The sequence below is a fragment of the Colletes latitarsis genome, chromosome 3, assembly GCF_051014445.1.
Source record: "Colletes latitarsis isolate SP2378_abdomen chromosome 3, iyColLati1, whole genome shotgun sequence".
Taxonomy (NCBI): Eukaryota; Metazoa; Arthropoda; class Insecta; order Hymenoptera; family Colletidae; genus Colletes; species Colletes latitarsis.
The window spans coordinates 42,319,320-42,343,938 of record NC_135136.1 but is presented as its reverse complement, the minus strand read 5'-3'; the positions used below and the strand labels follow the sequence as shown (position 1 = coordinate 42,343,938).

The following is a 24,619-nucleotide window of genomic DNA, read 5'->3' as shown; positions in this document are numbered from 1 at the left end:
TTGAAAGTAGCTTCATCAGGCTCCCCCGACCAAGACGGTAATGCTAAACGCAGCCTTTGGATGGCGCCTCCGCGTCGTGCTTCGTTTAGTTGATCCGCCAATAAACATTTCCCCTCCATCCGTTGATCAACGAACAACCAACGCTTCCCATGTTTGTCTGGTACATCTGCTACGCGTGCAATTACGGCGCGAACCCGCACACGCTAATGCGTAGTTTCGCAAGGAGAAACTCTCCTAATGATCAACCTATTCACAATATTGCAAATTCTTGGTCGGTTCTCTCAGAACCGAGTCTCGTCGAGGCGGCATTGAATGCTATTTGATAAGCTCGCGCCTAGTATCTGGCACATAGTACGCGGTGCGACGATACGGAGCGTCGACGGACAGAGACCGGAAAAAAAAACGTGAAACTGATAACGAACGGAAGAGAAGGAAAGAGGATCAGAAGCGCCGAGAGATAAATAGCGTCAAGTCGGACACGGAGAGAGGAAAAATCATGCAACCGTGTTCGAGGAGGGAACAGAAACGGAAGCTGGGAGGAGAGTGGGGCCAGGGAAAGAGAAGTTGCGAGGAGAACGGACGATCGGATTAATTTATCGCGTGGAAACGTTATTTGGAGGGCCCTTTTCCTTGGACAGCTCTTTCGCTCGTAAACCAACATTTGTAAACTTCTCTGTAAATTGAAACCCGTCGATAGGGGGGTTTTAAACGTACATTTCGACGAAATTTAATGCACGCTCCTCCCACGCGATCCAGTACCTCGTAGAACGCGATTCGATTCTGCATTCGCGAAGCTTTCTGCCGCGACAAAGCGTTCGCGTACGCGCTTTGTTTTGACGGGCTGCGTGTACGCCGTGTGTACCAAGAATTGGCGAGGCGAACTCGATTATACGGACCAGTCAACCGCGAAGAAATTCGGTCGAACGTGCTCGACCGATCGGCAAAGACCTTTTTGTCCAAGGCCCTCCAGAGCGCGAATGCAAACTCCGAAACAACCTAAAAGTCCTAATAAATAATAGATCGACAAAACGGAGTTATCAGTGATAAAAGTTTGTCTCTAAAGAATCGTCTTTGTACTCATTTTCATCGGGAATATTCCACCTTCTTTTTTGGATCGATTTGGAGTACTTTTCGTTGGCGAACGAAACGATGGTCGCTGGATTTTTCGTTTTCGTATCGCGCTGTTCTCGTTTCGTGGCGAGCCTCGCGATATTTCGACGGGACGAGCGACAGTTGGAGGAGGTGTTATCGTAATCTGCTTTCCGAACGTATCGCCCCGGTTGTCGACGGCATAAAGTAATCGTCCAGCAGTTTCCAGTCACGTCAGCCGAACGGCAAAAAGACGCCGGAAGGTTGCACGAATCCGCGATCGAAATGGCCATTAGGGTAATTCGAACAGTCGCTTAGAAAGTTCCTCCGGAGATTCTGGCCCCCAGATTGTATCAGGTCGATCGCGATCGAAATCTATCGTGCTTCCGGGTTTCTTCCGCGACTTCCTCCCAATTTTAAGCTCCGTTGGATACAACCTAAACTTGTTCGTACTATGGCAGAGTTACAGTTATCGGAAGAAACAACGAGGAAGGTGCACGTATATTAAGCACGGTTACGAGCACAAGCGAAACAAAGGGAAAATACTAATTAAAAGTATTGTTTGCGGTACTTTTATGTTCGTAAAAACATTATGGTAACAATTGTACCTTGTTAAAACATTTGCGTTCCCTCCCGTAACGTGCTTAGTCGAGATCTCCGATTCTAGCTACGTACATTACCATAATTAAAATAGTTGGCATTGTACGGAAAGAGAAAAAAACTGAAACTTTTATGAAATCTACGCGGAAACAAAAGAGATTACGCAGTCTCTCTGCCCGTGACGTCGAATATTTCGCCTGTTTCTATTTCTATTTCAGTTTGCGAATAAAAAGTGTTTCCGTAGCCTTCCATCGAACGCGAAGATCGATCGCATTTGCATCGACTATATTGAAATTCAATCACTGTAATCATTCGCCGCGCGATTGACACTATTCCACCGAGTTACATATTAATTTGATGCGCTCGTAGCACTCAATTACATTAGAATAGGTTCCCAGTGAATTTTACATATTCGGTTATTATGTTTCCCGATTATTAGAATTTACAATCGACGGATGACGCTATTGTATCCGCGTTATCGCTGAAACGATTCTGTAACAAGTTGTCGATGCTTTCGCGTCGTCGAATAATCAAATTAATTATTATAAATGCAATTATCTTTTATTGGCTTTGCGCGTTAATAAGCTACGTCACGAGCGGAGTAAAGTTTGTGTTCCGTGAAAGGTTAAGCGTTCGAGTCGAGAAATATCCGCGGCGGTAGAATCGCGGAAAAAGGTTCCAGGTCGTGGTAATAACGAACGATCGGGAGACAAAAATCAAGCGTATGGATGGAGCTTAGCATCGAACCTTCCCGTAATCCTAACCTGGTGGTCCTGGCCGAACGACTCAGACTTTAAGCGTAATCCTTGGTCGAAATCGAGCTCGAACCGCTCTTCGTCACACGAGCCCAGCTATCCCGGAGGATACGAGCGTCGCGACGCCCGGACTTGGACCTTTCCTGCACCGTAAATCCATTCTCGAACCCGAGATCTCGACGTCAGAGAGCTCTCGCCCTTATCCCGGCCGGAGTTTCCTACGGGACGTGCTTATCCCTGCTTGTTTACTCGGCGCATCGAGATCAACGAAATAATCAATTTAACCAGGAGATTCTACCTTAATTATTTACTCCCTCGCTACTAGTTGCATCGTTCGCTTTGATAATTTTACCGTTCCGGTCCTAAACGTCGTCGAGTTTTACGGCGTACGTTCGCAATAATAACGCTCTCGTCGTTTCCGCGCGTTTCGCGATAAATGGACGAGAAGAGTCAGCAGGCGACAGTAAAGAGCGACTATTTCGCGAGAAGATAGCCCGGAAGACCGAAAGACGTTTAACGAGGCGATAGATTTGTTCCCTGGAGAGCCAGGGGAGATAGAATAACTCTCATCCGGGAAATATAGACGCGTTCGATCCTGATCGCCGCAGCAATCAGTAAATTCTTACGGCTGCCGGTACGTGCCTCCGATAAGAAAGAGGGAATCTTCGATATCGATTCGCTGTGGTCGCGAATCTTCCTTTATTTTTCAAACAGAGACGGATGTTCTTAATTTCACTCGACGACCCTGCACACGGCCCTTTCTTATTCGCGGAATATCGCAACCTATTCTTGATCTTTTTACGTAAGAGAAATTGTCGAGACGACGAGGGTTGCCACGGTCTCGTCGTCGGATATTATTTTTCGAAAGAATTATTAATTTGCAAGCTATCGTGGACTCGAGTATCGATCGAAGATCGGAGGAAACCGAGGAAAGAGAGGCGTCGAACGGTCTGGTTTTCCCTCGAGGACAGTTTACACGGACGCCAACGAGGAGCTCTTCAGACGCGAGAAAACGATTTTCCAGAAAACGGATGCGAATTGTTAGGTGGGTCTTGACGATTGGACGGTCCTCTCGGACAACTTTGGGAAAACTTTCCTTTCTCGGGCGTCGCGACGGTGGGACGAGGCCGGTAAACTTCGATATCGGTTCACGGACAATTAGTCGCCGTAATCTCGAATTAACTTTCAGCGAGCGAAGATGAGAATCTGGGAGTTCCCCGCGCCTCGGCAAGGGCTGAGCGTAACCGCTTAAAGATACAGCCACGAGAGATCAATCTCGGGTAGGCGTTTAAAATTACTCTGGTCACGATTCGTTTAAAATGGCCTGTCTTTTGACGCGAGGGATTCGTTGGAATGTCAGTCGCGGGGCCAGGAACGATCGATCGACGCGCGCGTTGCAGAAACAGCAGAACGAAAGCGATTACGACGGAGAGCAGTGGAAATTCTTCCCTGTTCGTGGCAACCGAATCGTCTCGCGACCGTGTTTCGACCGTGTCCGCCCCTCGCCTCGAAAAATCGGCCGTGGAACCGCCATTGGTCACGGAGCTAAGAGCAACGCTGAGGAGAGTAAACGGGAGATCCTTCTTCGAGACACGAGACGCCCGTGGATCGTGGACGATCGATAATCCGATCGCAGCTGGCGGATCGGCGGGAATCGAGAGGGCCAGACGAGAGGGAGGCGGTCGTTCGTCTGCCCGGTTTAAAAATTAACCCCCGACGTACTCGCGAGGGGTCGGCGAACAGCTAGAGGAACGCTCGTCGATGTCACCGGCGATTTTCCAGCAATCCAGCCTCCTACAGCTATATCTCCCTTCTTCTCTTCCCTTTCTGTTTACCCTCCGGTCGACGCTTCGTTCCCGAACGTCGTAAATCTTGCAACGAATCGCCTTCTTTTTTTATTCCTTCCACCCTCGACCCCTCGGCGCTTTTTCCGTGTTGCCATGCGTTCCCCGGCCCGAAAAAGCTTGCCACTCGCCAAAGTATCTCACGGGTAAAGAGTATCGCATGCATGGTTTCCGGGGTAAACGCCCGGTGCCTGATAAATATTGCACAAACGTCTGCGGTGATACGCCGGATGCCTGGGCTCCACCGTTTCCCGAACTTCCTGGATTCGTTAAAAATCTTGGTCCGCGTATATTCGAAATTACAGCACGGACAAAGCAACGGTGACAATTTCTCGTAATCTGGCGGTGCGCGCGACCCGACTATTCCACTCCAAGTACGAATTGGCTCGTCCCACGCTCGCTAATAGACCGAATTACTGACCTGGATCGACTCCGGTCGATCGACTGGAACTGGATAGTAACTTGGGCCGATTGATTCGCATCGGGGGATATCGGTGTTTTAGTCGTCGCGAATATCTATCGCGTCCCGTTGATCTCGTTTCGGAATAGTGGCGCGAGACAGTGACCGATGGTGATCCTGTGGACGTTTCCTGGCCGGTGTACCGCACGTTGGAAGGAGTAAACGGATAATATTCGCGCGTTATCGATGCGGGGGCGTAAGGAAAGATCTCCCTGCGGAGGCGGAGGGCGTTGGTAAAGTCTCGAAAGGCAGGTGGATCGATGAGTAATCGCGGCACGTTCGGGCGAATACATTCGCGCGTAAAGCATAGGAACGACGGGAATATATCTCGGTCGTTCCTTGTCGACTGTACCTAGCGGGTTTCCAGGACCGATGTTTTGCTAGCGCCAGCTCCAGACTACATTCACTTTCGAGGGTTATCAGCGGCTCCCTTGGGAGAGGGTCGCTTTGTCCAGCGACTCCCATATTTCAACGGAGACCCGGTGAAAAGCCCCGTGTACCAACGCGCAAACTACGTGTTGTACCGGCTCGCCCTGCGAACGACCATCCTTGGACACGGTGTGCCTTTGACAAATGTCCCCGGGACCGTTTCGATCTTCGCCCGGGCTGTCTCTTTTATGAAACGTTTCGCCTTGTCGTCGATTCTATTTTACTTCCTAGCCCCGGCCCCGGCCCCTCCGCCCTCCACGACGCGAGATTTACCGCCAAGATCGATGGATCCCCGGCCACGCTTAACCACGTTTCTATGGACGCGTATTGTTTCTTCCGAACCACGGAATCCTTACAGGAACCGACGGAGAATTATTCCCCCTTAACAGCCCTCGAGCCGACCAATTTCTCGTGCAATAAATAGAGGAAACAAGATTTCGATTGGATGTCGTGTTTTCAACAAAAAGACACGCGCTCGGTTCCCCGCTAATTAGAGCTGGCTAATTGTGAGAAACGACCACGCCTATTGTCCGGAGCATCTCGACAAGATGGATCATGCTCGCATTGTTCGGCGAGTCGAGCGGTACAAGAAGGTGCATCGAAACTTTTTCTGCGCCCACGGCCCCTCCTGGCCATTTCAGACATTTAAAGGATCGAGAAATGTTCGTTGCGAAGCACGCTAAGCGAGCTAAATTTCATTTCAGTGCGTTTCGTTATCGTTGAAAAGTCAGCTCTCACCGAACACACGAGCCCTCCATTGTAATTCGGAATTTTCATCGAAATTATAATCGCAAATAGGGGACCGTGGGCTGCGGCGGTTTCTTCGCGGAAAATCATCGATCCCCCTCCCGTTTATCTCTGTTTGTTCACGCACAGTCCGCGGAAAACTGGCGGCCGGCCGAGCCTGTTTTCGTTTCGGCTGTAATTTATGCGAAATCGATAATCGATTTGCCGGTACAAGAAATTTTTCGTCGTCGGAACCGAGTCCGGCGATTTATCGCTTTCGTTGCACGTATTAATTGCGATACGCGGTCTCGTACGACCAATTTCCTCCTTTTTTCGATGCACCAGGGCCCAATTTCGACAAATAAAACAAATAGTTTGTCAAACGTACGTCTCTGGTGAATTTCAAGACTCGTGTGTATGTATTTCCCTTCCGGTGCTGGTTAACCGCGAAACTAGAAAAGGCAAACAAATAACAACGAACTAGACCACCCGTTTTATATTTTGTTAAACGTTCGCGGTTCAACGTTTTAATTCGATCGCGTCGCGGTGTTTATTTGCATTTTGCTAATTAATGTTGCGCGTTGCTACGACCGTATATAACATTCATCAACGAAGTCGATGCGTAATTAAACTCGCCGAAATATATTTACGAAAAGATGGGTGTTCGTGCAAAACGCTATCGAACGAGCGTTGTAATTTTCTAACGGGCGAGTAAGTAAACGAAAAACAAGAATAATTAACACGTAGGTGGCATCGATAAATCGGATAGCGTTTTGTAAACGGGACAGCGGGAATAACGAATCGGTCCATTCTACCGGAACAAGTTTTCAAAAACTCGAGCGTTATGGGATTTATCTCGCGCGTAAACAGCGGGGTAAAATCTGCTCGATTCAGAAAACGCGAAAACGCTCCAATAAATCGCTAACAACCGGTAATATTTATTTTCTAGCCGTGCGATTATTGTCTACGTCGGGACACTTTATGGATACATGCCGCGTTTGCATATAAATTAGGCGATTAACGCGCGAACGTAGATATCCGCGTCGATAACTTCGGCTTCGTTCGTTAACAGCGAGAGACCGGTAATGCTGAAACGATAAAATAATACAACGAGTAAACCCCGAGACGAGAGCCGATGCTTTTAATTCGTCCCGTTCGACGGAATAATTCTTTTATCGCCTTTTTATTTTACCGAGCGCGTTACGCGTTTCAAACATTTTTAAACCTCTACAGACCCACGTAACTTTCAGGTAACACGATAATATGTCGACGTTTTACCAAACAATTTTACAGTTTTCACAAGATGACGTGTACGTCTTAATTATAAAGGATGTTTGGCTATTCCTGAGAAAAATTTTAATGGGTGATTCTAGAGGACAAGACAAATATCAAGAATATCAATTTCTTGACTGAGGCTTCGTTAAAAAGTTATTAAAAAATTTTAAATCATTCTGGAAAAATTATTTTTAGTTGCGGGGGTCAATTACAATAATTTTTGGTGAATACACATACCCTTGAAATCCTACCCACTTTCGAGAAAAAAATTCGAGAAGGTGTGTAATTTTTCGACAAAATTAAAAAATTTCAAATCGTTCTAAAAAAAATATTTTTAGTTGCAGGGATCAATTACAATCATTTTTGGTTATTAGACATACCCTCGATATCCTAACCATTTTCGAGAAAAAAATTCCTTACCGAAAATCTAATTTCTGGCCAGAAATGTCTGCCCGAATTTTCATGCGAATCTTTAAAAAGTCATAACTCCTGAACGGATTGGACGATTTTGATGTTTAAAAAAGCAATCGACGCGTATTTTACTAAAGAATATGTAGAAATTCTAAAAATGTTGGAAAAGTTGCTCCTTGACCCCGCAAAATGCGAAAAACCCCATAAAAGTGGTCCAATCTTCAAACAACCATAACTCCTACAATAGTAAACGTATCTCATTGAAACTTTTTCCTGAAGTAGACCTCATGGGTACCTACAAAAAAAGTATTAAACAACTTTTCTATAGAATGTCAAACAAAATTATCAAAAATGAAAAACGAATTTTTAAGAAGAATCGACAGGGGTAAGTGCTTAAATTCGACGAAAATGAAAAGTTTCAAATCGTTCTAAAAAAAATATTATCAGTTGCGGGGGTCAATTACAATCATTTTTGGTCATTAGACATACCTTCGAAATCCTACCCACTTTCGAGAAAAAAATTCGAAAAAAGTTAATACCAACTTTTACCAAAATCGATTCGACGCGATACCGGTTAATAATTTCGCGTTTAATCCGAACCGCAACCGGAAACAAATTTCACGAAGAACACTCTTGCAGCAACAATTTCTTTGTGCCCTTTTGCAATTTTCATTTAATCGCCCGCGGAAGTTCATTACCTTTTACGACGATAATCCAACCCCAAATCCGGGGGATCAGCGAGGCATCCGAGACATTCCCTGTACGCAATTTTCCTCGTTTAGAATCCGTTTGAAACAATACTTATCCATCGGAGTTTAAAACCATTTCTCGAGGTAACACTAGGACTGAATCCGATAGCTTTTATTAGATTTGCACCGCCTCCTAATCTCGTAGGGTCATTCTAAATCGAGTGTCTCAATTGTTAAGTTATCTTTAGAATTCAGAGCGATGAATCTGTGCTCCTGTCGATCGTGTTTTCAGCAAAGGGGCGCAGAAATGGCGCGGAAAAAGCAGCACTGCGGAAGTCGAGCCGTGATATTGTTCGGTTGGCAATATCCAGGGGTTCGCGTGTACCGGGAAAAAGAGCCGGCCGGAATTAGAACGGCCGTCGCAGGGAAGCGTGTCGTTCCCTAAAATGTTCCTCGCCGGGACAAGGTAGAAATGAAACGAGCTCGCGAGGCGCGAGAGGCTTCTCTCTGTTTGTTGGTCCATCCGGTTGGACCGGACGAACGGAACCGGAGGGACAAGGACGGAGAGAGGTAGTCAGACTTGGCAAGTTTCAACAGATTGCTCATCCTCGGACCGTCTTCCGCACGAATGCCCGGAGAACCAACACCCGTCCTTCGAAGTTTAATGAGAGACGATCAAATTGCGCAACGCCAGACGGCCGCGGGTGTAGAATCGATTCTCCGGCAACGACCAAACCGAGATTCGTTTGTTTCGTTCGTCAACGCCGCGGACGAAACACCGGCAGCGTGTTCTGAATGGGCGGGCTGATTGCTTGCTCCACAAATCAGACCATTTTTCCTTTTTGTTTTCTTTGTTTAATTTCGCGCCACCGTTCTACGCCCGGAACTTTACCCGTTGCTGATTGTTCCCTGGCTCGAGTTCGCTCGACCGGCCATTGTTACGCCCACGCGCGTTGCTTTAACGCACCGTCCCAACGCACCGCGAACTTGTAACGTACCAATTTCTATTGTCCATTAGTTAGTGTCCATTTAATCCTACGAATTAACCCCGATCGCCGCCACGATCGATACCGATTCGACTGTTAAACTTTCTATATTGAACGCAAATAAGTATTTCGACTCGTTCGTGGCTGCTCGAAGGAGGTTGCGCGCCACTGGTTTAGGATTTGCTGCACCGCGTCTCTCCTAATTTCGTCTCGTTTTCTCTGATAAAGTAATTGCTTGGCAGAGCTAAACTAGGAGACCGGAGGAACTTTGATTTCCTCTATCTCCCTTGGTTTAGCATGCAAAACGGAAGGAGATCGATGTAACTTTGATTCCATCTATTTCTCTTTGGGCTTTCCCCACCCTCGCGCGATCCTTCAACGCTTAACGAACGTAAAAATATTTGTACGTTACGCTGTTCGTATTACCGTGAGATTCTCCCGGAAACGCCAACAGCGGTAACGATAATAGGTGCACGAGGAACGGACGCAGGGAATTCTAGTGAAAATAATTCGCGGTCTCGGAACCGGCCAAAGACAAACGCGCGCAACAATATCGTTTCGGAAAGTTCCCGACAACATCGTTGTACCTGGCAAAACACGATATAGCCGGGCAACCTGCGCTAAATACGACGGGACAAAAGGGTAACGAGATAACCAGTCTCCCTCGACCCGGCTAAACCACTTATCGCCGCCAAAAGAAACTACCTGAATTTCATTCGAGGGAACGGTTTCCGCGTTTCTCGCTTCCGTCGCCGGCGGTCACGACGTTTCGCCGCTTCGATCAAATTCAAATTAAACTCCGGACCTAACCGAGCGCAACCAAAGGGGTAATCGGTCGTGTCGAGCACACGAAAGACGAAAGAAATCGATTCCATGCGCGAAAAATTCTCAGACTTCCTCCCGTCGCTTTCTCTGGCTCGAGAAATATTTTGGAAACTTTGTTGCATCGCTTAAAACCATCAGAGATTAAGAAACGAGTATTCCGCGTAGAAATCTTTTACCGGTTTTCAATCCTATCGGGCGCGTTATACTCTGTTTGAAGAGGTCCGACGTCGCGACGCTTGTACATCGAATTTTTCAGCCAAGTTTAGCGAGACGATGCTTCATCGATGACGTATTCACGGTGTACCTTTTCAAAGGAAACGCTGTTCCGTCGAGATTATACGTCGAATCGCGGTGTCTCCATTGACGAAGCGTGTCGGGGCGTAAAAGAGATTCGACGCGACAAACACGTACCAGGGGAAAATGTTGGAAAAACGACGGGAATATTCGGACAAGATATTTTAAAGCTGGAACGCTTACTTCCTCGTGAGCATCCAAGACGTTCTCGAGATCGAAAGGATATAGAACGAACGAGAACGCGTTCCGTTCGTTCCTCGAAGAATACATTCTTAAAATGGAGCACGACGCGGGAACGGACGTGCCGTCAAACGCAGTGGGTTCAAAGTTCGATGGCGAGGAATCGATCGCAGTCTAAATCTACACCGGACATTATCACTGAAATACGTCCTCCGATAATAGAATCACAGTGGAGATTCCACGACAGGCTCGAAGCTGTGAAATTATCCACGACGCCAAAGATCTATTCTGAACCCGTTAATCTCGAGAATTAATTTTCTTATCTCCTCGTAGACTTAAATTTTTATTTACGGACGCATACGTTTCCCTGTTCGCTAGTTCCTTCCGTTACCCGCGAACAATAAATTTATATTTCTCTGACCGATACTTGGTTCGCTTTTAGAGCCTGTAGCACGTTTTCTCATTTACTATTCCTGCCGGCGGTATATATTTCTCTCCCACTACTCCGGCTAATATTTTCTTATTTTTGTCGCTGCGCTATTTACCGACTCGTCTTTTTTTCTGCGCTCCCGTTTCCGTGTTCGCGTGTTACTGTTATTCTGATTTCACCCCTCCACCCCCCCTATTTTCCAACGCTAGTATTTCCTCGTTTGTAGCGCACCTTTCTTGCGCTTTGTCCCTGCGCTTTTCGCTTGCGTTCGCTTCCAGCTGCCTCGCTTAATTACTTCCTATCGCGCATACCATGATCTCGATAACGTTTCTATTATCGGGCCCCCCGCCGATCGACGTAGCCGCTACTTTCCAATTACACGGGCTAAAAGCTTTCCGAACACGCGTATTTCCACGAGCATTCGCGAAATGTACATTCGCTCAAAATACTATTCGATACAAATTGACGAACTTGGCCGTACGAAGCGACCATCAGGGAACGACGTAACGATACTCTATTTAAATCCATAGCGACGTTTGATTCTACGGTCTAACTCTTCGGCTCATTTCGCGGACGCGAACTCCTGAAATTACATCGAACCGGTATACACCGAAAATCCAGCGTGCCCTGCCTTCGGTTAACGAATTACGCCCCCGAAACTTCGGTCAAACACTTTGAAGCAGTCGGTACGTTACCGCTACCCTGGATGTTCTCTCGTTACAGTTACTTCTCTAATTTCTGTCATTATTATTCTCCAATTTCGGCCATTATCGTCTTCCCGTATCCTATCAGGATCCCCGTTATCATAGTTTCCCGCTCGCCATCGTCGTTACTGTATTATCGCGAAACCCACAAAATTCAAACGAATTCGATAGACGAAAGGTTCGAGGTTCGTGCTAGTTAATTAACGCCTCGAATCGAAGTTTGTCAATTTTACGCGACAAGTTCAGTGGAAAAGTCGTCGAAATAACGTCAGAGAGGATGCAAGCCCGTTGTCAACAATGCGTTCGAATTAGCGCGACGAGCAAGAAACGCTGGCAAAGTTCGGTCGTCGGCGCGGTCCTGACGAATTATCCGCAATTTTCTCCATGATTTCCACGATTACACGGAATCTCGGGGGTACGTAGCCCCGACGCCGGAGGATTTCGTAATTGGACCGGAAACAAGCGCGATGGGACACAGCGATCCTAAGAATTTAATTAATAATCTGCGGTTCCCCGACGAATCGAGTGACGCGGAATGCTGCCAGCGACGACGACCGCGATAACGAGATTGAAATCTTGTTAAAACTATTGAAATCGCGCTACCAACGCCAACGTCGTACTTGTACCGGTAACGATTATTCCTAAGGACGTTTTCTCTTTTCGAGCATTATTTGCACGACTCTTCCAGAGACGAGGCGGAAGTATTGCCTAACGGTTGCGTAAGAAGAAGCATCTGTTACTGAACGACGCAGTTTCTCCTATACTCGAATGTTGCAGGCTCGTATCTTTCCGAAATAAATTAATATTCCGGATGGAGGGTAGTGAGGTCTGTGAGAATTCAGTTTATAAACGTTTGTTGCACACGATGAAGAACAATGTACGATCGACTCTGGTAACGAACTGACGCCGTCTCCTCCATTTCAAGCACCCTTGCAACGATGCCCTTGGAAGGGGGTGAGCTAGGGGTCTCATGGTAGGGTTAGGGTAGTGAGAATTTGAAGGAAAGAATGTTACCATGAACTCCGTGTTGAGCGTGAATCGAAAGAGGTCGATTCCGCGCTCAACATCGAACGATAATCCTGTCTCAACGTATGGCTGTTACATCGCGGACCATAGTCACGTTAGGAATATTGTACCCCCGTGAAATTGTTCCTCGCGCGGCTATGTAAATCGCGATAAGCGAGCGTGTAAACTACAAGCATGTAAATCGTAATACGCGATTGTGTAAATTAATCGGGAATAATGCGAGTGACGCACGCATATTCGTGCGACTGTATCTCGGTATGATTACGTTATCACGCCACCGGGTTATTACAGTAACTGGAACAATCGCGTGGTCCGTATTGTCAACGATGTCAATATTGTTAATAATACGCCGGGAGTTTCAACACCGGAGAGAGTCACTCTCGAAACGAGTGCCTCCGAATAGCAATCCGAGTTCTCCGTCGATTACCCTTCCCCAAACACGATTTCTCGTTTTAATCGAAACTCGTATCGACGCGATGAAATTTTCACGATGCGGAAACTCGCAAAACATTCCTTCGTAACGCTGACCCGGGTCACTGTTAAATTCCCAGCCCAGATTATAGCTAGTTCCCCTGGAATTTCGACTTGTTGTTTCCTTGTGCCTCGTTCGTCTTTCCTCCTACCCGTCGACCGTTCTAATTTCCAACTCGTAACAACTTTTCATCCACATTCGTAACAGCATCCGGTAACCATACGTTTCGTTTCGATACTGTGGAACTTTCGAAAAGAGCAAGCTGAAATGCCAATTTGTTTAAGAAGAGGAAAAAAGTTACGAAACCCGTTTATGAGTAAATTCAATATCACGGGGAAATTAATGAACTTTCATGTTTCAAACTCTCGGGAATAACGGGCAAACAAAAAATATCTGAAACTCTGGTTCGATCGAAAAAACGACGCAAACCAAACGACTTTGTTACAGATAAATTCTAATTATTTTGCGATCGAAAAGTTTCGCGGGGCGAGTAGCTGACGAAAATCTTTCTTTTCGCGAAAATTGTCTCGCCCCCCGCCGACGAATTTGCTACACTGACTCTGATAAGGGTCGTTGAATTGTTTCGAAGTTCCCGGCTCGTAGTTTCGACATTGTTAATTTGTATCGCGAACGAGGAACGTTGGTGTTCCAAGACTGGACTCCTCCACGGTCAACTCGCAGAATTTTACTTATTTGTACGTAAAAACGTGAGTCTGGATGGTTAAAAAAAGGTAGTGTCTACTTGGTAGTTGCGTGAAATTTATGGTGAACGCGTTAATGACGTTACGAGCTGCGTGGAGGATCGCCGTTAAAGATTTGTCGGTAGGAGGAAATTAGGGTGAGTGGACGAACCGATGTATAGCTAACACCGAGAGCCACTAGGTAGATAATAGACAGGATTGTCGTCGACGAGTCGATGTATGGCCAACACCGGGAGCCACTAGGGTAATAATAAACAGGATTGTCGTGGATGAACCGATCTATGGCTAACGACGGGATCCGCTGTAATGGGGTGATCGCTAAGCCTCCTAACTTTCTAATTATATACTTTGAATAGTAAAATTAACTCCTCTCGAGCCACCGTTAAACGCGCCGTCCATTAGATTCGGTAATTATTTGTTCTATTCTGGGTGGAATAATAACGAATACACCGATTGTTTTTTAAGAGGGGTTAACAACGACTTGTCCAGCAGCTGTTGTTAATCGCGTTTCTACTTACGCTCGCAATCCCGTGCTCGGAACGCATGTTTGAGCACATTTGCCGCGTAATACCCGCAAGATTTATTATTTACGGAAAAGAGCATGGCTCTATACGCGGCACTCGTCACTCGCCGCCGCAACGGTGGTAATCCGATATTAACGATAATAATCGAAACAAAACAATATATGCGTCCGTGATTCTCCGGCGAGCCGATAACATTATCATCCCCTCCAGCTTTCGGTCTTTCTCGCGAGTTTCATCCGGTAATTGGATTGTCGTGCAACCGGCTGAAAACAAAAACAAATATCAAGGAGAATGGGAGGGGACAGCGAGAATTGTATTGTACGAAAATACAAAGGGAACCTCCAACTTCCGGAAGAATAAGCCGCGCGTATTTTATATTACCGGGCGACGTAACTTCCAACGAAACCGGAAACCGAGGGGGAAAACACGCGAAACGGCCAACGAAAGGGAAAGTCTACTGTTCGATACTGCTCCGCACCGGAAGACGAACCGTTCGAGCAACAGAAATGACGAAAATTCTAAAATCAATCCGCGCTAGTGGCCAGATATAAGAGCGAATAAACGAAAAATCGATCATTGAGAGCAGCGAGCGAAAGAGAGGGCGTTTGAATGGATAATTCTGCGTACGAGCCAGGCGTGTAGCATTATACAAAGGGAAAAAGCAAACAAATTAACGCGTACGCGAACGAACGAATAAAGAAAGGTGTACGTGTAAATGTCCGGGCGCGAATAAACGAAGGAAACGTAGAAGGGAGCTAGTAAACGAGCCGGCGACTAACAAATCCGAATATGACGCGTGCGAGCGAACGAATTTCCCTAAGTAAACAACCGTAAAAATGAGAGAGACGACCGAATCGAGTTTAAATTATCAAGGGTGAGCGCGGGTAAACGAGAGAGGGAGCAGTTTTCATCGCGTAGCACCATAAATGGGAACGCAAATATTGGAGATAAACGCGCGAAAGCGTTCAACGGACGCTAGACTAGAGAACATCCTCGCCGATTTGTCATTTTAATTCTCGCCCCCGTTAATTTGGAAACGGAGATCGCGTCCTGGGCGGAGGGGGATGAAAAATTAAAAATTATATTCGCGAGCGGCGTGTTCCCGTTATCCGATCGCGATCGCGACACGCGCGGCCCTCGAAAGCGGAGCGCGATCCTACGCCCTGATTCGACCGTGCAAAAATTCACGCTTTCGCTCGACGATATCGAAAAACGCCCACCTGAGAAATAACGAGCGCCAATTCGCGAAACGAACCGGTACAATTAAACCGACGATAACTCGATTTCGTAAACGAAACCGTATTACTTACGACCCTCGCGATTACTCGCGTAATCGACCCAAACTAAGTTACGCTTTCGTGCTTGTAATTTCCTGCCACCGGGTAAAAAGAACGAGTATCACGGTTTGCAAATGCACCGCTCACGAGGAAAACCAAGTCGCGTAGAGATAAATCACGTTTCCCGACCGTTTTCCTCGAACGTCGACGACTCGTTAAAAATATTCTTTTCAGGAAGTCGCCGATAAAACGCGTTTAATTTGTCCACTTGTCTCGTTCCCCGGCTCTTTCCCACTCTGTTTCGCTGTCTCTACGTAGGCTTATCGCTCGAAGAAGAGCGTGTTAGATAATTTATACCGAAACGCTCGGCGAACGGGACGAACGACTTTATCAGAGCCGAGCAGACGGTTTCTTCATTTGCATCAGAATCAGCCTACCTATAAATATACGTGATTTTGTAGATCGTAACGCGTCCGATTAGCCCGGAACACACGGGCAAATTTCGTGCAGTAAATTTCAAACTGCCGCCAACTGCTTCCATCCCTCGAGAACCCTTAACGCCTGCCCTCGCAACATTCCCACCTTTTTGCTATTTTCATCCGAACCCATTACAGTATTTCCAATTCCGTTAATCGCGATTACCCCGATTGGTACGTGCCCCACAATCAGGGACACTTTCCTCTATTTTACGCTCGTTTTCTTTTACTGCTCGTAACGCGCGCGAAACGTGTAATTTCCACTGTGTATTTACGTCCAATATTTGCAAGATAGTAAACTGGGGCACTCAAACGATAGTAACGTTCCGATAATCGGTCGGTTCGGCCAATCAACTTTCTAGCCTCGTTAACGACGACTGATTGCAGATTTATCTTCGTCGCGTAAAATTCGCTACACGTTTCCAGATAAGCTACTTCAACCTACATTATACGAGCCTCGAGATTCCCCAAAATTCTTCCGACTATAATAAATTCGCGTTCTTCGTCGGGCAGAACCTTCTGAAAAAGCAGTACTCGTTTCGAGCAACGTTATTCCCGAGCACGCGTTTCTGTCGATCGTGATTCTAAAAAGCAAAAAAAAGTTACGAGTACAGGTATAATTTAACGAGTCGATAAAGCTGCCACGTAACGACGCGGATGGTTGGAGAATAGGCGAATACGTGTACGCGGAAAAATGACCGATCGACCGAACGCCAACAAGATTAAGTTCCTTCATCGACGAATAAAAGGAAATGCTTAGGTACGATTGCACAGTTGCCAACGGGGCAGGGGGATGTATTCCGCTAAAATCAACGAACGGAGTCGTGAAAGCTCGCGCAAATAATTCACGAAACGAAATACCAAGCGAATATAAAGAGACAGAATTATGCAATTTATACGAGTGGTATTTGTTCGAGGAAAAAATTTAATAAGGCAACAATGTCCGTCATTCCACGATTTAATCTTTTTCTTACGCGCAACGATGCGCCGAGAAAGAGCAATAAATCGATTTCCGTTCAACTTCCGAGTGCAGATTCTTTCTTTTTTTTTTTTATTTAACAGTTTTATGCGCTGCGTCAATCGCGAGGTTATTAACGCCGTCGACTAGATTTTTCTCTAGCGCATTTTATCGATTAGATTAGCTTCTTTGTCTTCAACCCTTTCGCCATAGTGGACGAGAGATATCGCGAGTACTTTTATTATCGATACAAAGTGTTATTTCGTTCTGAAGCACAACGAATCCAGGAAGGATAGAAATTCGCAATTGCAACGAGGGTGTACATCGAAAGCAAGTAGGTTGATTCGGAAGTGTGTAAATCCTGTAGACAAGTTTGGTCCTATGGGATACGTTTGAAAAATCTTTGGAAAGAGCCGGAGGAAATTTACAATGGAAAGTCGTAGTTGGAACGTAACGAAACGAGGAAACTTCATATGCCGTTGGAACTTTTTTAATTAAAATTTTCCTTCCGAACGCATTCGATGAACACGCGTACCGATCGACGGATTTATTATCCTAGCTGCTTTAGGCTCGATCGATGATTAATTACGAACGGTTCTAATTATCAGCCACTGGCCTGTATTCCCCATAGAAAGAAATCCAGAGACACGAAAGCGTAAAGAATTTTTTTTCTCGAAAGTGCGTAGAAATTCGGGGGTATGTCCATTGACCAGAAATGATTGTAATTGACCCCCCTAGCTAGAAATAATTTTTTCAGAACGATTCGAACACCTACTCCGTGCGATTTTTCTTAAAAATTCGTCAGATCGGGCCACGAGAGTCCATAAGACGTATCCATAAAACGTGGTTCAATCTTTTTGTTCGATCATTCGTTGAATTTCAAGTTACATAAAAGTCGATAAATAAGGGTTCAATGTAATCTACTTTAAAATCAGCTTCCTGGAAAATCTCAACGGCCTGGAGCGAGTAACGAATCAACGTCGAATTTAATTATCCACTCGCTCGAGCCTCCGAAACACAAGGTTAAAAGGGTAAAGGAAACCGGGACGACTCGTAGAATCGTAATTAACGATCAAAAGAATCGCGAAACCACTGGGATCGATCCATCCTCGAATTCCAATGGTTTTCAAAGTCAGTTCCCAGGAAGGTCGAAAAGCTCTCGTTGCCTCGTAACCCTGAAAAATCGTTCAGGAACTTTTGCACAAATTCTCCGGACAGTAGTTCGATAGTTGGGGCAATAACTATCGCGAAACATTCTTCTGTTTCCCTGAAACTTCTTCACCGTCCTTTACCTCGACTCTTTTCGCTTCGCGTCCTACATCCGCACATACTATTGCAATTTTTCTTGGTTTCTTCATCTTTCACGGATTCTAAATGTCCGTTGGACCGTAGCTGATCATTAGCCCCGTGTTTCTATCGCTTCTAACGATAATTATCGTTCCAGGCATTGGTCATCCGATCGATACCGATTTCCCCTAACTTTGAAACGACCGTTTCGCGCAACATCCGTGCAAACGATCGCACAATTTCCGTGCGTGCAATTCCCTCTCTCGATCATTCTTTTCCACCGCGTCCACTTTCCGGGCCATCGAAACTCAATAAAGAGGAAGTTCATCGGCGCGAATGGAAAGTTCGTTACCGGACGATAACTATATTCGAATCCATCCTAAGCACCGGGAGCACGAGCCGCCGCGAACCGAACAAACGATACGGTAACCGTGTCCGCTAACGAGAGGATTTTCACCGGCCACGGGGAAACAGTTACCGACGTTCCTCGGAATTAACCGCGGTAATCGTCGCCGTGGACACCGAGACGAGAGGATTACCCGCCAAAATTTCCATAGTTCTCGCGACTATTCGCTGCCGCGGCTTCCTGCCCGACTTTACCCAAAACTGTCAGTAACACCGCCCTACTGCCTGCACGAACAATTTCAATTCCTACCTCCACGAATAATATTCCGAAAACTTCATCACCGATTTTTCCACGATTCCACGCGAACATCGCGCGTTCTCCACACCGCTAACAACAGAAATTTATAAGGAAAGTGTTGAATTTCGTAACCGTCTTGTAATGTTACAAAAATCGTCTCCAGTGATGACATGTACAGGGTGTTTGGCCACTCTTGGGGGAAATTTTAATGGGAGATTCTAGAGGCCAGAATAAGACGAAAATCAAGAATACTAATTTCTTCGTGGAGGCCTCGTTAAAAAGTTATTAATGATTAAAGTTTCAGCCATACTGAATTTTTTTCTTGAAAATGCGCAGGATTTCGGGGGTATGTCTATTCACCAAAAATGATTGTAATTGACCCCTGCAACCGAGAATAATTTTTCCAAAACGATTCCAAATTTTTTTTTTCCGTCGAAAAATTTCATACCTTCTCGAATTTTTTTCTAGAAATTGGGTAGGATTTCGAGGGTATGTCTATTCACCAAAAATGATTGTAATTGACCCCTGCAACCGAGAATAATTTTTCCAAAACGATTCCAAATTTTTTTTTTCCGTCGAAAAATTTCATACCTTCTCGAATTTTTTTCTAGAAATTGGGTAGGATTTCGGGGATACGTCTATTCACCAGAAATGATTGTAATTGACCCCCGCAACCGAAAATAATTTTTTCAGAACGATTTGAAATTTTTTAATTTAATTGCTAATAACTTGTTAACGAAGCCTCCATCAACAAATTGGTATTCTTGATTTTCGTCTTATTTTTGCATCTAGAATCACCCATTAAAATTTGGCCGAACACCTTGTATGTGTAAAGTTTCTTTCCTGTTTCGACCATGGGTTCTACGAACTCATGGTGTTTATTATACAAAGAGTTCGTCGCTAAATCGACGGATCTCTAATTGTAAGATATATCTTCGCGAATAAAGACTAAATTTGATATTCTACAGTAAAATATCGTCGTTTAATTCGATTATACAACCCGTATTCCTACAATCACAATAAAAATAATTCGCTAGGCGACGAAACAACTTGGCGATAAACGAATAACGTATAAAATATTTAGCGGTCCGCCACGGACGATCTGCTTTCGGATAAATTAAACGATCCCGCTTAAACCTCGTTTCGTTTCTCCCGCGGTCCCGCTTGAACCGTAATCCTATAAACTTGCTACCGGTTCGCGTCGAAAACCAGCGCACGGAAACAGCGAAACAACCGCGGCGACTCGATCGATTTCATCTTTCGACGTCCGGCGTCGTCTATCCTCGTTTCGAATTCAGCTTTTGTTCCGCGGTCCGGGGTTATTCAATGTCCTTTGTCGGGCGACACAGATTTTTACGGTCACGTAGATTTTTTGTTATAACTCTCCCGTGGTTTTCGAACGAAATCTCAATACAGCGGAATCCCTCGATCGAGCCTTGATTATTCGGCGTAGTTTCGGTTCGCAGTCGAACCGCGGTGGTTAACGCGTACATCGTAAAAGTAAAATACGGAAATATTCCGTCTCTGATAGCTATCGTCGGCTGCTCGAAAGGGATCGGTGGCTCCGGTTAATTCGAAATATTCAAACTAGCTCCGTCCCCGAAGTAATTTGTCTCGCTCCGTTTTCCGGATCCCCTTTCGCGATGCTCGTTCGCGTGCCCTTTCTTCCATTCTCGGTCCGAGTTCCGTTAATTCAAGTCCGAGCAACTCTTTCCGGAGTTCAAAGACTCGGAAGATTTGTAAGACACGGGCGATCTCCTTTGAAATCCACCGGTTAAGTTGTTCAACGTCTGTCTTCGAGGACGAGCCAAAGAGAACGTTTCGCTACGGCGATACGCTTATTAATAGTTCGCCTTTCCTCCGGGGCTCCGTTACGGACGTTCTGCTTTCGACTTACGACGCTGGAATAGAATTCCCCAGCGGGTTTCTCCCGGTTAGCCTCGTTAAAAGGTTACGAGGAGGCGCGATACGAGCGTTTTATCGAGACACGCGACGATGGGAGGTCATTTGTCGGAACTTGGAAAAATGCTTTGGCGTTCGAGGGGGGAATAAACGCGAGGAAAATCAGCGTAGAGCGTACCATTGAGCGTTAACGAGGAGCTAGCCAACCGGCGGTCACGTTGCGAAACATTCAACGAGGAAATTCGAGCCGATTCGTTTGAACCGGTCGAAGAGTCAATTCGCAGGCTACGGTCCATTCGTCTAAATATCGCAACTTTTTCACGCGCGACAGGCCGCCGTCTATTCAGGCTCGAAATATCGAACGAACCGACTCGTCGATTCCGTTTTCCGGCTACCAGCGATCCCTTTGCCAGCTTTTCTGCCTTTGTTGCGCCAAGTACAGCGCCCTTTGTTCTCCGCGGCAATAACCGATTTTCTTCTTTTTCCGCGAGTCTCGCCCCGGCCCTGTCATTGGAATATTCGTGATTTGCGAGGGAGGCCAGAAAAAGCCAGGCTCTTTCCTGTACTTAATAATCGACGACTGCCAACTTCCCTTTGCTCTCTCCCTTCCGTTCCAATATATACGTATATAGCGTATACACCTCGGGAAACGCGGAATTCGATAAATCCTTTCGGGAACGAGACTCCATTGTATTTAAAGAATTGTTTCGATGCACCGTTGCAGCTACGACCGATGTCAGGGATCGTTCGGACCGGAGTTGCTTCGCAGTTCGTTACGGAGAACCTCGTCGATCAACTATACCGAGAGACAAGCATTTGTTTTCCGGTTAGTTGGGCCAAGATCTCTATTTTCTCATACTTTTTTAATAACGCTTTCGTATGAGATTCAATTAAGAAATCCTAAAGAGACGGTACCTTTCCTTATTTCAAAAGGTAAAGTCTCTGCTTTGATCTTGGATTCAATTTTCCAAGAAAAGGAAAATTGCACTTTCCTCTCAAAGATTTCGCGATGTAGCGTTTGGTTGGCTCATCGACGAGTAGAAAATAAAAATTTACGAGACGTACCTCCGTCTTTCAACGAAGACTAATCCAAATTGCACGAAATCGCTCCAATCTGTAACAAAAAATGATTGGAAAATTAATTTCCCAATAAAGCACAATGTACAACGGTCGTGGATAAGGACTGTGACCACGAGAAAGAAATCTTTCGGCCAGTGTCGCCGTATCTACTTACCATGTACTTGCGATACATGAAATCGAAGGTCTCGCGTGAATTTACGACCTTGGCGAGTCGCGAACGCTGCGGAGAACCATACTTGCAAATTTCCCATTGCGATGTTCGCGTGGCGCGAAAGAAGGTACTCGCGGAAAATGGTCGCAAAAACCGAGACGGAGCCACTTTAATTTCGAGAACAGAGAGAGTCGTCGTAGCGAAGAAAATGTTCCCAATTCCGCGCGTCTCCGCGGGACAAAGGCAAGAAAGGGGAAACGGTGGACCGGCGGGACAGAAGGGATCGCGACGCGACCAAGAAAGAAAGCTCGAGGAAAATTTTAATTTTCTCCGGGAAATATGACGGAAACAAAGGGGGGAACGCGGAGTGACAATTAGCGAAACAACGCGTGCAAGAAATGCCAGAGTCCCGGGAGCGATTCGCCGCTCGTTTACGGAACGCGTGGAAAAGGGGAGTCGGAAAGAAAAAAGCTCGAGTTTCCTTTGCCGACGCCCACGCTTTCTTCCGTTACTTCGAACTCCTCCGGTTTCGACTTTGTCGGCTTTCCCCGCCCGAGAGGCTGTGCGAATCCTCCTGAAACTTCGGGTTTGTTTACCTTGACCCGAACGCGCGGTTGTTTGCGACTCCTGTGTTCCTTCTGCTCGCCATTCCCGTACACGCGTCTCTTGTTTTCCCGACCATCGAGCGATAAGATGCAGATGGAACCGCCGGGAGGACACCCAGACACTGTAATCTCCACCCATCTCTATCTCGTATCAGTCGTTGCTTTTGTCGACGGACACTCGCGTTGCACGGTATAGAAAATTGCCGCACGAGGAGCATCCGTCCGCACAGAACGAGGCAGCAATCACGGAACGATCGAAAAAGTGGCGATTTTCCGTGCAAAAGCGAAACGAAAATATAAAAATCCGTCCGAGGCTTCGTTCTGGCGAAAATTGGGTTTGAAAACTCGATTATTATTTAAATTACGCGATGTAATGCAATTGTAGTTTCGAAAAGCTCGAAGGAAAACTGGTTCCTAAAAGGCGTTCAATCTGGTGCGGTTCGTCGATCCGAGCGATAAAGACGCGTTTATTTTCGATCGATTAAACCGATTCCGACTGCAATCCGTTGGCGGCGGAGTCGGGACTCGCGTCCGATGGAAATAAAAGTCGTCGAACGGGATGAAATCGAAACAAACTACGCTAATTTTCCGTCCCTCCGGGTCCAGCACGGCCGTTGAGCACGGTTTTCCGCGGGCACGATACGTCACCGGGTCCGCCATCTCCGTTTCGGCTCGTACATCAGCCAAGACAGCGGCTGAATTTAACGCAATAGCGAATATGCAACGATAAACAAAGTAAGAACGATCTGCGTGCTCGCGACCAGCTTCATTTCACCGCTTCCAATTTATTTCGACGATTTTCATCTCGTCCTTTTTATCGCGTCGACGATTAGTCGGTGTTTTCGCCTGTCTCGTAAAAATTTCAATTGTTTTTCTTTTTAATTTCCTCTCGGTTTAAATCGTACGCAGCGTTGGCGGGATATTCGCACCGCTGCCAATTGACCAAAGAAGCGAAATCGAAAATTAAATCCACGCGCGCGTTAGTTAAACATCGTAACAATTTTCTATGGCGTGTAAATCGGGAACAGAAACGTTCCACGTTGTTTCGTAGCATAATTTCCGTTCGGACAGAATACGGAACCGCAAAGCGCCGGGAAACGAATTCTGTCACTTGCACGCGCGGAAATTCAATTTCGATGCAATGTTAATTTTTATCCCCGCGCCACGTTACAACAAAGTTCCATTTTTTGTTTGTTCCGGTCGTGCGCGGGGCGATTTTAATTTTAAATTAGACAAATGGGAAACACGACGCTAACAAACTCGAAGGACGCAAATAATTATCGTGCCGGATTGCCGTCGAGGCGGTCCGAAACCGACGTGAAATAAAAATTTATCATGGTTTTAAGTTAATACCCCCAAGGTCCGGCAAAAAATACCCCCCTGGAAAATCTGCTTACCGCGTCTCCAACTTCTTCCAGCCTGTACGCGGCAAGATTAATGTCCAGCCCCGGGAAAATAAAATAAATCGCTTTAATTTGTCAACATCCCTTCCACGCGCGGACGTTTAACCCCGCTTTTGCATATGTAGTGTCGCGGACAAACCCTCTCGATCCACGCTGACTTTTTTTCAGCTCGTACATCAGGGGTGGTCCCAACCCTCGCCCCACTATTTTTCGCGTTTACAGGCCGTGCACGTGCTGGCGCGCGTATTTATCGAACAATATAAAAGAACAATGCTCGTGTTGCGCGAGACCGACCGACGGCGAAACATTTCGCGCTTTCCCCCTACCCCCCCCCCCCCCGTCCACGGATTTTGATGCTCGTTCCCGTAATGTTCCTGTCCGAAGCGTGCTTGTAATTTACACTATGAAATATTCCCT

The 24,619-nt window shown here is 46.2% G+C and overlaps 1 protein-coding gene across 3 annotated transcripts in view; it reads right to left on the bottom strand.

The window, feature by feature from the left end:
- LOC143340581 (prolyl 4-hydroxylase subunit alpha-1-like) overlaps positions 1 to 24,619 on the bottom strand; it is a 159,173-nt gene that overhangs the window by 86,781 nt on the left and 47,773 nt on the right. For all 3 annotated transcript variants that reach the window (XM_076762735.1, XM_076762736.1, XM_076762737.1), the window contains exon 2: positions 22,029 to 22,077. In XM_076762735.1, coding sequence (XP_076618850.1) covers positions 22,029 to 22,077 — 49 coding nt within the window. The remainder of the gene's footprint in view (positions 1 to 22,028; positions 22,078 to 24,619) is intronic.